General features: G+C 40.0%; 2 protein-coding genes across 2 annotated transcripts in view; one reads left to right on the top strand and one right to left on the bottom strand.

The window, feature by feature from the left end:
• The window catches only part of cgna (cingulin a), a 33,773-nt gene that overhangs the window by 3,381 nt on the left and 16,426 nt on the right, over nt 1–13,966 (top strand). Inside the window, exon 2 of the mRNA XM_077574685.1 lies at nt 5,814–5,965. The gene's annotated coding sequence lies outside the window, so the exon portion shown is untranslated. The remainder of the gene's footprint in view (nt 1–5,813; nt 5,966–13,966) is intronic.
• On the bottom strand, nt 2,268–13,964 carry she (Src homology 2 domain containing E). Its single transcript, XM_077574691.1, has 6 exons — nt 13,334–13,964; nt 12,101–12,227; nt 8,384–8,638; nt 7,871–8,189; nt 5,764–5,883; nt 2,268–4,084 (listed from the first exon to the last, which is right to left on the bottom strand). Exons 1-6 carry the CDS (start codon nt 13,781–13,783, stop codon nt 3,889–3,891), a joined length of 1,467 nt encoding a protein of 488 aa, XP_077430817.1. The 5' UTR covers nt 13,784–13,964; the 3' UTR covers nt 2,268–3,888.

Raw genomic sequence — 13,966 nt, 5'->3', positions numbered from 1 at the left:
GCGCTGGCCTATCCTTGAGAAGTTTTCGAGATGACCATTTTGTAAAGAATTTCTTTGAGTTGACTTCCTCTTTTAGAGCTGACTTGGAGGCAGCCACAAGAAGGTGTCATGCCATATTGCCTTAGAATAAACAAATTTTGTATTTCTGTGAATCTGGGTCATTCCAGTACACTACTACAATTGGCGCTGGGCTATCCTTGAGAAGTTTTCGAGATGACCATTTTGTACTGGGCCACACGGTAATATTTAGTAACATTAAATTAAATTAGTAGTATTTAGTCATATTTGGAAACGTTTTCTTCTTTTTTGAAAATTGGTCAGCACCCCCACCTTCCCTCACCGATTTTGCTTTACAAAGTCTTTAAATGACCAAATACACAATCACAGTGGCCAACTAATTAGCACGCCTACTTCAGATCTGAAGCTCATGATTCAAATCTCAGCTCAGTCCTGTATTTGAACTTTGCAAATTTAGACCATCCGAAACAGTTACTGATGCAGATGACACTAGCAACAAATACAATCTGAGCGCACTGTGCAAACTCACTGGATTGAGGCCGGCGTACTAAATGTTACGGCCTACTCCCGTGGGGGGCCTCTTGTTTGCTGTGACCTACTTCGTGGCTTTTAATTAGGCGGGCTGACCACAACGCATTACACAGATGGGCGGAGAGGTGATGCTCCGTGGTGTCTGTTGTTGCGTAACATTCGAGACCCGCCCGCGGGCTGCGTAAGAACGGCGGCCGAGATTAGCGTCTGCCAACCTGAGAGCATCTGACATATATTTGCTTGTCTTTGACCTCAAATTAGAGGCGCTCTACTCCAATCGTCAAGTCGGACTCGTTCCTGGCTGCGCTCTGACACGGCACGCCACGTCGCCGTTGCCAAGTGCATCGCCGCTGAAGTCACGGTTATTCATAGCTTGCTTTTATATATCGCAGTCTGTCTCTCTCCTCCCTCCCTGAAGAGATGGCCCTACCTCGCTCTCACTAATCGCCATGGCAACCCGGTAATCCCTCTCTCTCTTTTCTGCACACACACAGATGGATGCACACGTTTCTGAGACAGTCATGCAAACCTGTGTTTACTTGTGTGTTGACATGAACACAGATATGGTTTTAAATGGTGCCAATATGCTTTCATGCTTGTATTACACGTGTGCATGTTTATGGTTATTACTGTGAGATATGTTGCTATTACTATTGTATTACCTCTCACATGCACTGCTGAAATCCTCTCATGCGCACTACTGAAATTGTTTTCACTGTAGGCATTACTGAAGCATTGTAATACAAGCTCCTGAAACGCTGTCATTCATGCTACTGAAATGCTCTCATACACTACTGAAAATATTTTGGGCTCACATACTACTGAAACAATCTGTGCTTACCACAAAGTGAAACGTTCATAACAACACTACAGAAATGCTTTCGTTGACACTACTAAAATGCTCACAGTACTGTTTATCTGTCTTGCTCATGACAACATTTTTCTCGTGAAGTACATTTATACTGAAACACTCATATACTGAAATAGTTTACCCTCACATTATCAAGTGAAACATTTGAACACACTATTGCGTTACACTCATTCACACTTCTGAAATGCTCTCACAGCTGCAAATTAATTTTCTGCTCTCAAACATGAGTGAAACACTCTCACATTCTATTAAACCGCTTGCTCTCACAAATTACTGATTTTTGGGCTCATACACTACTGAAACTGATATACTAAAACTCTCACATAACTATTGTTTTTTCGCGTGACATTTCAGTAGTGTAAATGAGTGTTTCAGTCCTATGTTTGAGAGCATTTAAACAGTATATATGAGCGATTCGAGCGTAACAAAATTCAGTAGTATGTATGAGAGCATTTCATTAGTATGAATGTGTTTTCAGAACGATGTGAGCGTTGCAGTATTGTATGAGTAAAGATTTACAGCAGTGCATGTGACATTTTAGTAGTGTGTATGAGTGCAAGAAAATCAGTGGTGTGTATGAGAGCTTTTCAGTCGTCTGTGTGGGGGGGAAAAATCAGTAGTAGGAAATAAATTTGTAGTGTATAACAGTGTCTCAGTAGTGTATATGATTAAAAAAAATCTGTGTGTCTAAGAGCATTTCAGTAGTGTGTGTGAGAGGTAATCTTGAATTATGTCCCCTCCTGCATTAAAGTATGTGTGTAACTGTAATTGATTACACACACAGCTTAGTGATTTTCAATACCCCCCCCCCCCCCCTTTGCTTGGCTTGTCTATTAATAACACAGTGTCAACAAATGCAACTTTATTTACTGGATACATGCTTACAATAAGAATATACAGCATTCATCATGATTGGGGGCTGATAAAATACTCAGTCACGTCATGCATACATCGTTAAAGGCGGAGATGGAATGTGAGAGCATGTAAACTGGTCCGCCATAAAAATAAAAAATAAAACTCATAAATGCTCCAAAACATTTAATCCAGAAATGCCCCAAATATATAACAATAAACATGTCTTCATAAATTTAGTATGGCCCTCAGAGCACTTTAAAAACGGAAACTAATAGAAAGTGCAGGAGACGCTTTTTCATCACCAAAATGCCTAATATTCATATCATAGTCCCGCATTTATTTGCCCAGCTCAGCATTCTTTGGCAATTCTGCTGACTCGCAACATTATGAGCACCGTACCCTTGACCCCGCCCCGCCCCCCTCCCGCCTGCATTAGCCTCCTTCCAAGGCATCTAATCACTACTAAAGCTCTTTCTCTTGACAAACAGATTGGCTGGCAAATGAGCCTCATTTTCAGGATGGATCAATACGCTGACTGACAGCCGCGGATAGACGGATGGCTATACTCCAATCACTTGCATTGATCTTACAAAGCCAGCCTAATTGTCTGGCATTGCGCTTGATCGTGTCAGCACCTCTATGTTAAAGCATCTTAGTAATGCCAACTGTAAAATTTGCAGCTTAAAGTTATACAGATATCGTTAGAAAAGGTGATGTGTTTAGAAGAAACTTGGGGCGCTAACTAGCGAACCGCCAGGCTTCCCATTCTGGCTCCCTCTGTTAGTCATTGTTGTCTACACAAAGTGGTACAAGGTACATAATTAACCTACGATGGGCCACATATAAATATATATATTTATTTATGAAGGGGGAAATATTCCAAGAAAAAAATTCACAAATTTACGGAAAGAAAAAAAAAACTCGAATATTTGCGACGTTATAAAGTGAAAAATTTGTGAGAGAAAAAAAGTGAATATTTGTGACATTTGGAAAAAAAGTTACAAGAAATAAACTCGCAGATTTTTGTAAAAAAAAACACATATACTTGCCAGAAATACAAGTAAGCCTACTCGGGTGTTTGTGCCAAGTCACAATTCCCAAGTGTGCAAAAATGCTCACGGTGGAGGAACTCACTAGTTTGCCACTTTATAATGTCGCAAATATTGGGCAAAAAATTTTCTTGTAAATTTTCGAGTTTTTTCTTGGAATATTATATTATATCTCACTAACATTTGTAATATTACCCCTCTCTCTAAAATATATATATATTTATACGTGGCCCTAATATTCCATCGTATAACCTGTATATTCTTTTTTTTTTTTTTTACTTTTTTTGGGTGGTATGCCATGATATTTTTTTTCTAATGAAATATGGCTCAAACTTGATCGTGAAACCCTGCCATAATGTAACACTAAATAGACCAAAAGGAGCATTGGAGGTGCACTAAAACTGTAAAAGTTCTTAACATGAAGTTTCTCCTGACTAATTTGTCATCGAATTGGGCTTCCCTTTTTTCAAAACATTCATATATATCAGCCCACCCCTCTCAAATAAAAAAAAGTACACAGGACATTCCCCAGCAGCACATTTTTCGGCCCGCGTATCCCGCGCGTTACAAATGCGACCTTTGCACGGCGTGCTGCAGGGTCATGTGCTCGGCCCCAGTGAAGGGAAGTCTGTGCGTGCGGTAATGATGCACCAGCTCGGGGATGCTGGCGAAGACGCAGCTACTCTGATCCAGAGTGTATCCCAGGCCCTTGTTGCTCTTGGTTTGCGCCACGATGATGTGCACGCAGCTCTGACTGGTCCTGACAAACGACAAGAAGGCAATGTTGTCAGCTCAAAGTGAAATACGGGGCAGCCGTAGTCATGAAATATAACCCAGACCTGGATATGGGAATTGGAATCACTTGCTGTTATCCATCCCCGGCTAACTGATGGTGTGCACTAGCGAAGGTTGAGTGGATGTGTAAAATGGGGTTAATGATGTGGACTCTCAAATGAATGAGCAGCGTATAACAAATGTGCAGCGGGTCGCATGAACGCACACACACACGCACGCACACGTAATGGCTCAGCTTTCAGGTTAGGTCAGGTCTGTGCTTATAGGTAGATTTACTCTGCAAACGAGACTCGGCAACTGCTCGTTTGACTCGCACATGAATGCCTTGAGCCTGTCGCAAAGTGGACCGGACAAAAAAAAAATGCAGTCGGCGACTCGCCGCTGCACACTAGCCGATTGGCCCTCACGCATATAACCAACTCGCTGCGATGTAAAAAAAAAACTGCGACTACTGCTGGTCTTGTCGGGAAACAACATGTGGCCTGCGAGCAAAAGTTTTTTCCTCACTTTTGTAAAATAAATTATCGGTAATTTTCTTTTTTTTGATATATGTGTCCCAATGAACTCATTCACTGCCCAGCCTAGTTCAAATGGATTTTTGACGCCGATAGCCGTCAATGGCACTGAATGAGTTAAACTATTTCTGGCTCCCCAGAATGCAAAACAGTGCAGTACTGTCATCTTTACATTATCTCTGTGTTTTGACGCTTTTGTGATTGGAATCCCCCCCCCACCCCCCCAAAAAAAAACATTAGCCATTTGTTTTATTTTAACCGTTGCACATTATCATGCGTAAAATATGTAGTTGCCTTGTAAGTAAGTAATGCTCCATGATTATTTTTTCAATTTCCTTTTTCTTTTTTTCATATATATATATATGAATGAACAAAATGAAAAATGTAAGGGATACTTGACTCATTGAGCCATTTTCAGCAGTAAAAAGTTAATATTTTGTCCAGAATTCATTTGATAACTGCATTATTTTTCATGTACAATTAATACCGTTAAAAAAAAAAATTTTAAAAATCCGCTTGCTGTCGACTGAAGATGACAAAAGGTATTAATTAGTTATCAAATGAATTCTTGACAAAATATTACCTTTTTTTCCCTGCCTTTTATTAAAGAAAATAGTACATTAAAGGCGCATTACGTCATTCTATGTTAACCAGGAAGTAACCTACTAGACTAGCATACAAACGGACAAACGCATATATAACAGTGCTCTGCTTTTTTCCTTCTTTTTTTTTTGAAATACATATTTTTACTTTTGTTGACAGTGCTGTTCTAGTTCTGTTGTACAGTATTATATTTGGTGCTTGTACTATCAAATGAGCCACTGGTAATTTATATCTTGGTGATTCATATAGCAGTAATTACAGAAATCGGGGTTGTCTTCAGGTTGATCCCAAACAAGCATCAAATCTATCAAGATTTCAGGAAAGATGATAAGTAACACTTTCTGACTCATCTATCAGTCTCCGGGCCTCACTTCCTGGGATGTTTTTGTGGGAGGTGCCACTTAAGTTTCATGGCCGTGGCCATCTTGGAAATTAAGTTTTCGCCCTGTTCTTTCACTGATAGATGATGAAAAGAACAATGAGAGCAAAGAACTTGCGCGCAGTCCACACACATTCAGCCACTCACTTGAGAGCGATGGAATATTTGCTGGTTCCTGATTCGCTGTCTCTCACCAGGAAGCTGGCTTCCCTGCAGCGCTGCAGCTGAGCCTCAGCCTGCTGCCGGCTCACGCTGCCATGGTACCAGCTTGACCCAGGACGTGGACGAGACGCGGCGCCGGGACATACGGAGACAAAGTCAAGTGTCAAGAAGATGCTTAAGAGTGCAGGTGAGACTACTTCACGTGGTGCATTAAGAGTGTCACGGACCTATTTGAGGCGGCAAAGGGGATGAAACGGACAAATTATACATGGCAGAAGGTCCACAGAGGCTTATTAATTCACAATGTGGTGTTGACAGCAACTACAGGCTAGAGCCACATAAACAAACGGGCAACATGGCGCTTAGCGGGGAACAAAATGGCATTCAGCTGCTACAAGAGAGGAACAAATGCTAACACGCTGCGAGCGTGTACCCCACCGGTTCCATTTCAATAGAAAGGCCATGCTTAATGAGATGGAGAGAGGCATTTTACACTTCAAGTCCCACCTAAATCAAGTGAACACTCTACTTAGTGCGCTGCAATGGAACATCCACTTAGAACAGTGTTTTAGAAGGGATTTACATGAACCCAATTGTCTAAGGTGGTTTTGGTAATATAATAAATAATCATTATACAGGTGATGCCTTGAGACCGACTGTTCATTTTTTTCCATTTGATTTGCAAGCAAAAATGGGAGATATGAACACTGTATACTGGCACTCAGCTCACTTCACAACAAGCAGCTGCTTAGCAGTAGGGATGAACAATTAATCGAATTGTAAAGGCTGCAATTTGTGAAAAAAAAAAAACATTTGACACGTTTTGTGTTTAAAACAATCACATAGCTATGCCTTGAAGCTCCTTAGCTTAATGCTAACACGTAATGGAAAACGCCATATGATGGCTAATGAATAGCATCTATGTGGCGGTATTATAACACTTTTAGTAACAGATATTTTGAACACAAATTATGGAGCAACAAATGTACAGTAGACAGACATAACAATACCCACTAGGGGTGTGCCAAAAAATCAATTCTCATAAGAATCGCGATTCTCATTTAGTACGATTCAGAATGGAAGGAAAAAGTCACGATCAAGTTATTCCAATAAAAGTTGTTTTTTTGCAGCGTGGAGCCGTTCTTGTGCCGCGGGTAAAGCACTATTTAGCATTAGCGAGTCAGACTAGAGTAGATCATTACGATTCTTTGAACATCTATAAATTGAAGCAAAAATCATTGCCAATCAAATCATGTTGAATCAAAAATTGTTCTTAATCGAATATAGATTCTGAATCGAATCGCACACCCATAAATCGGAATCGAATCGTGAGACATTCAAAGATTCCCACCCCTAATACCCACGTGTATATATTATTTAACATGTGCCAAATACGACTAATATTGCTGAAGTTTACTGAGTCACTTACAGTAGTTGTGAAACTCTTCTTCGTTTGTCTGACCGTATTATACTGTCCACAAGTGGCCGAGTTACACATACCAGAAAGAACCAAAATTAATTACTCAATATGCACACTGTTTAAATGTTTATATTGTATTTCATTATATTGAATGAAGTACAATATTAAAGAGTCCTAATATATATTTAGAGTTGTGTAAAATATTATTGTGCGACAAAGAACCACAACTGTCAATTCCCATGGCCAACATGATCTAACATAAGTTAGACTACCGTACACAGTTTTTGACATTATTACTAATTGAAGTTCATTATTTTTTATTTTGTTGTGTTCTTCCTCGTCTTGAATCGTATTTTGTGCGTTATAAGGATTTGTTTTCATGTACAGTATATTCCGCTTTATATCAATTTCATTTATCGTCCGATATATGAGTTATTGGTCAATATTTTTGGATATTGACCCGAGAAATCAGGGTCACAAAAAAAATGATGAGGCATATTTTTCCACAAAATTTGGGGTGGATTCAAAATTTTACCACATTTGGGGCATATGATGCCATTTTTGTATTATAAATCTTATATTTATTTAAGCTGATGAAACTCAGTATGCTGACAGCTTATTCCTCCACAAAATAGACATTTTCAGAGATCAAAATGAAGTGTCCCTCCTCACCTCTGCTTGTCCAGTGGTAGGCCTGGGTCCACTTTGGCCGCCTCCCCATCCAGTGGGGCGTTGGGCGAGGTAGGAGAGGGAGGTTTGTTGGGGCTGGAGGAGGGCGAGAGTCTCAGGGTGGGGAACGACGGCGTCGAAATTGTTATCGGGGAAAGCTTGAGAATGGGCGACGAGGGGAAGGAGGGCGAGGAGGAGGAGGAGGATGAAGAGGTGGACACCAGAGTTTTGTGCGTCCAGTTCTTCTGCCTCAAAGTCTGCTGCTGCTGCTGCTGTTGGCGACCAATCTCTTTAGCAGAACAATCCACTGCCTCAAACTGAGCTGCAGGAAGCACAACATCAATAAAACTCCATCAGCAAAGTCAACACATTTGCAGAGAGTCATTCAACAGGATTGCTGAGCTTCCTGCGTAAAGCAAACAGATCGTCACGATAGTACGGCCGTGACATGACTGTACAAATAAAGACTATGACATCTTTCCTTCCACGAGCCTCGTCACCAGCGCGGCCGCCTACCTGACAGCGCTCGAACAATGTCCTCCTTCCTCCACTCCCAGGGCAGCTCGTACTCGGCGGCCGGACGGATGTCAGACTCCGGCCGCGTGACGGGGATCCACACGCCTTCGCTGTCGCCCTCCAGTCTGCCTTCGTACGGCGTGTCGTAGATGTTGGGCGGCGGGGGCCTGCCCTCCTCTCCCTTCCCCGACGCCTGGCCTCGGTCAAGCAGCACGCACACTTTGAGGAGGTCCTTAGAGCCCCGGCGGCGAACCTCTGCGAAAACATCACAAGGTGGTTTAGACTTCGCCTTTGCTGTCATCGCGATTATGTCACAAGTACAGTGGATGCACACTGAACACACCCCTGGTAGAAGAGAATGCTGTCAAGAAAAAGACCACAAAACGACATTTCAAAGAGCAAAAAAACAAAAAAAGAATAAAAAAAAAAAAAAAAGAATTTAAATTGCAAAAAATAAGAAATAAAATAATAAAAACACATTTATTAAAGAGTCATAATATGAGAAAACATGCATTATGCATGCTAGATGTAAAATTAGCAACTTCCCATTTCAAAAAGTTAAAAAATATAATAATAATACATGTAATTATTTAAAAATACTTTTAACCTTCGCAATTCATTTGCTTGAAAAAAATCGCAAAGTATAATAAATAAAACTTCTAAAAAAACACAATAAATTCGCTGTATAATTTATTTTATTTATTGTAATAAATAGCATTTTTATTCTAACACAAACCAAAATTAAAACCATAATAAATAAATTTAAAACTTACTTTATATTTTTTAGAATGTAATACATAGTGATATATGTATAATATATACTAGCATAGCAATATAAAAAGTCTACACACCCCTGTTCAAATGACAGTTTTTTGTAAAAAAAAAAAAAGGGAAAAAAATATTTAAATAAATATATATTTTGCTACCATTTTTGAGTAGTCACCGATACCACTTGTCATACATGAAATCCCCCGCCACACACACACACACACACACACAAAACAATGACAGATAATTTCATCAAAAGACCAGTATATCCCAATATAACATTGTTCCTTAAAATTGCAGGAAATGAATGACAATTTTCTCTCCTTCCAAATTCTAGTTCCAGATCGTAAAACGGCCACAAAAGGGCGCCCAGCAACTACAGATACTTTGAAATAAGGCCAGGTATCGAACCGATACCAATACATGGTATCGGTACTTGCCCATCTCTAATAAGAATCAGTCAATTATTTGGGGGCCTAGTATATAAAAACACACAAGAAATGTATCTTCAAACAAAACAAAACAAAGTTGGTAAACTCAAAATTTGAAGGCTACAAAATTAGAATTATATCAATAATTTAAAATTTATAATTTATTACTTAACTCATTCACTGCCATTGACGGCAAAAATTAATTTGAACTATTTCGATGCGTTACACATTTTTTCCACTTTTGTTAACAAGAGTATGAAAACCTAGAAAAAAATGTATTGTACAGATAGAACGGATATAAAATTTGTGATTAATCTTGACTTTAAATAATTAAGTAATCAATTTTTTTTATATATTCTTAAAAAATTAGGGGCGTCAGACGATTATTTTTTTTAAAAATTGTAATTAATCGCATGACTTCAATAGTAAACTCACAATGAATCAAAAATTGTATATGTTCTAAATGTACAATAATTTTTTTTTAATAGGTTTTCATACTCTTGAAAAATGTGAAACTAATAGAAATAGTTCAAATGAATTTTTGACATCTATAGCCGTCAATGGCAGTGAATGACTTAAAATGATATTGATAATTCCATTCCACAACAAGGAAATAAGTGTCTTTTGTATTGCCCCTCAATTTAAAGATATAAGCCAAAAACAACTCAGCAAATGGAAAGACACATATGACATTGCCAGTCTGAGAGGTAAAACTCCTCTTCAACTTTCAAGCGAGACGTGAGAATATTTCACTCAAGAGATTTATGCCTACTCCTTCCAAACAAACACGTCCAAAGTGATTCTGCGTGAACAAACACAGTCCGGGGGAGCTCTTTGTGCTGGTGACAGAGATAAAAAGATCTACGGCATCCTGCGACGTGTCACAAGTCGGAATGTGACTTGTGTTTCTGTTTCTGTGCAGGCCGACAGGTAGCCTGTGTGTCTGCACTATTGTGAGAGCAAACAATGGAGGTACAGGAAGAAAAGGTCAGCGCTGCCGCGGATTGGATGGCCGAGCAGCCTACTTCCTGACTGCTGGGAAGTCATCGGGGGGGGGGGGGGGGCTGAAGGGATTGTTACATTCTGTTAACACGTTAAGTGTATGTATGTGCGCGGTGGGGGCAGCTTCCTATAGCAAGAGAATGGGGTAAAGGAAACAGAGGCAGGAGACAGGAAGTTGGAAGAGGAAGCTGCGCCCATTGTCCCTTCGCAACACTGTTGCCATAGCAACCGCCAAAGGGGATGGAAGTCGGCATGTATGGAAGCTGGAGCTCCCGTTTGGCACCAACTTTCTTTAAAAAAAAAAAAAAAAACACTTCACGCTGATGCCAAGTGGATTGAATCCAAGTATGCATAAAAGGTAATTAAATATCAGCACACCTAATAAAAGGAGTGGTTAATTACGCTTATACTTGGCACATTTTAAAAGATACTGTATTAGATTGTAAAAAGCTATTATAGCCCCTTCTCTAGTCAATACTTTGCTGGCACTTGACCATATTATATCACGTAGGATGTGCTCGTTGTTTGTAAAACTTACATTCAAATGTGCATATTTCTTGTATTTTCAATGTTTTTGTTATTATTATACAATATTATTATTGTTCTACTCAACTATGAATATCCGATATTTAAAAATGTACACATTTAAACTACTACTGCTTTTCAAATCCTTTTCGATTTCTGAAGAATTTATTATGATGATTTTTATCTGTCGAGCTCACTTCAGATTCATAGTTTAACACTTTGAAAACTCTTATTTGGGTTGCATTACTGCTATGTTTGAACACTAGCACTTAATTGTATTTTTGTATCAGATTACAATCATTGTTTTCACCTTTCTGTGGCCTTTGCCCTCCCCAGGGAGTCCTCTGTTTACACACATCCTGACCAATGGGTGAAATAGCCACAATGAGTAATATGACAAGTTGTCATGATTATTTCATATTTAGCGTATTTATACTAAACAAATGTATCCCTGGCAATAAATATGTACTAATATCACTAAAATAGAGGCAATGCAATGTCTTTCTTAGCCGCCATTTTGTGGTCACGCTGCCGCTGGTATGACTATTTAAGGCTAGTAGCGCTCGGGCTAGCCGATGCTAGTGACATGAGGCTAATGCCGAGTCATGCCCCTTTATCCAGTCAAGTGTGTGGCGGCCATGTGTATTTTTTGCATTATCATAACATATTGTTTCGGTGCTGAACATTTTTTGGTCCAAATACAAAATTTGACTTTTGGTACATTTTCGGTGTTTGGTGACTTGACCCTTCACAATAAGCTAGCGGTTAGCACTGTTTTGCGAGTTTGAATCGTGGCTGCTGGGTATTTTCCAGGTCTACCTGCTTCCTCCCAACATGTTAAAAAATGACACGTTGTCCATGTTTGTGTCCACCCGTGTACTTTGCAGCTTCCCCTCGTGGATCAAGTAGTTATTTGAATACAGTTGGCTCTCCATGACGGTTTTACAAACAAAAAGAAGCAAAAGTGCAAGATGTGACCATTCGACCTTACCTGTGATGATCACCTGGGCGTCATAAGGCTCCATGTAACCATCATTCACTCCAGCTCGCTCCGCCTCCCTCTGTTCTTTGGTTTTCTCCGCATCGAAAGGATCCGCGTAGTCCTCAAGGATAATCAGCTGGGAAACACAAAGACAAGATGCAGATAAGATAAGCACTGACTTGTTTGTGTGGGTCGGTGGTGGGGGAGTCCGCGATTGTCTGACAAGAGGGACAAACGGAAATAAGGGCGCAAAGAGGTCAGAGTATTATTTGATGTGACACAATGAAGGGTTCACTACATTGTTTTCCTTTGCTGAGGATGGAAATTGGATACAGAGCTCGCCATGGGAACGGGAATGCAATGGAAGCTCCAATGTGGAACACGATCAACTAGTTCTGATTTCAAAATTTCTCTCAAAGGAGATACTGTAATGTAAATCATGTGTGTGGTCAAGAACTGCCGCTATCATAAAAACTTACAGGGTGGGAATCTTTGAATGTCTCACGATTCAATTCGATTCCAATTTTTGGGTGTGCGATTCGATTCAGAATCGATTTTCGGTTAGGAACGATTTTTAATTTAAAATGATTTGATTGACAATGATTTTTGCTTCAGTTTAAAGATGTTCAAGGAATCGTAATGATCTACTCCATTCTGACTCTCTAATGCTAATTAGTGCTCTACTCGCGGCACTTTTATCACTCAAAAGTACGGCTCCACGCTGCAAAAAAAAAAAACTACTTTTATTGGAATAACTTGATCGTGACTTTTTCCTTCTACTCTCTAATGTGGCTACAATTTAACAGTGTATCAAACCGCGTGGAACCACACTGCCCCTAAGTGGCCAAATCGGGTGCAACATGAACAGCACTCCCAATAAAGGCACACACAAAGGGAAGGCAGTATAAAATAATTTAAATAAAATCGATTTTTGGGACATTTAAAAATCGATTCTGAATCGTACTAAATGAGAATCGCGATTCTTATGAAAATTTTTTTTGGGGGGGCACACCCCTAATTTATATATATATATATATATATATATATATATATATATATATATATATATATATTTATTAAGATGCAACTCTTATGAGATTTGCTGATATGCTAAATAAAGTATGTTGAAATTTTAACTTGTTTGACTTTTGGGTGTGTCCCCTGGATTGACATCAATACATAAGTCTGAAATTCTGAATCCAACAAGTTAAAATTTCCAAACTTAAAATGAAATGTACTCACTGTTGTTTTGATGTCAGAGCGTCCACTGTCATTGTCTGTTTTTATCTGCTCACTTTTCCCGTTCAGTTTGGGGGTCTTGTCCTGCTTGTCCACTTTGATCATCCTGCTGATGTAAGCCTGAGCCAGGCTGGTGGTCCTCGCCTGAGCCTTCTCCTCGGGCGCCTCCACCTTGGAGGAGCTCTTCCTATTTTTCCCAGGCGCCAGAGTTTCCCACACGGTTCCACCTGCAGAACCGGCGTTGTGGTTACGGCCCAACTCCGTGGCCGAATTCTTCCTATTTCTCCCTGCCAGCAAAGCAGCCACTCCGTTATCTTTACGCGGGGTTCCCTTCAGGCTGTCGCGGGAGAAGGAAGGTTTGTGTCGTGTTTGGGGGCCTGATTCGGAGGCCGAGCGGACTCGTTCGTTACCGTTCTTCAGGTTGATGGGGAAGTCTCTGAACCATTTTGCCATGATTGCCAAACTAATGCCAAATCGCGCCTCGACAACTTGACTTATTTTCAGTGGCACCAAGTTTACGCACGCATTACGCACAGTTGCAACGCGTTGAAACGAAATGTTCTTCCTTTCTTGTTTTATATGACCCGGACTTTACAATGCTGACCTGCACTTGCTGCGTTCAAAGCAAGCTCCCTG

The sequence above is a fragment of the Vanacampus margaritifer genome, chromosome 9, assembly GCF_051991255.1.
Source record: "Vanacampus margaritifer isolate UIUO_Vmar chromosome 9, RoL_Vmar_1.0, whole genome shotgun sequence".
Taxonomy (NCBI): Eukaryota; Metazoa; Chordata; class Actinopteri; order Syngnathiformes; family Syngnathidae; genus Vanacampus; species Vanacampus margaritifer.
Note: the sequence above shows the minus strand (reverse complement) of the source record. Positions and strands in the feature narration are given on the sequence as shown.

What these genes read in the sequence shown, in the direction of transcription:
- she (XM_077574691.1), bottom strand. Translation starts at nt 13,783, where the DNA reads ATGGCAAAATGGTTCAGAGACTTCCCCATCAACCTGAAGAACGGTAAC. An exon ending in CTACCACTGGACAAGCAGAG is followed by an intron (nt 5,884 to 7,870) that starts GTGAGGAGGGAC and finishes TCCTGGGTCAAG; the next exon opens with CTGGTACCATGGCAGCGTGA. An exon ending in AAATATTCCATCGCTCTCAA is followed by an intron (nt 4,085 to 5,763) that starts GTGAGTGGCTGA and finishes GTCGTTTGTCAG; the next exon opens with GACCAGTCAGAGCTGCGTGC.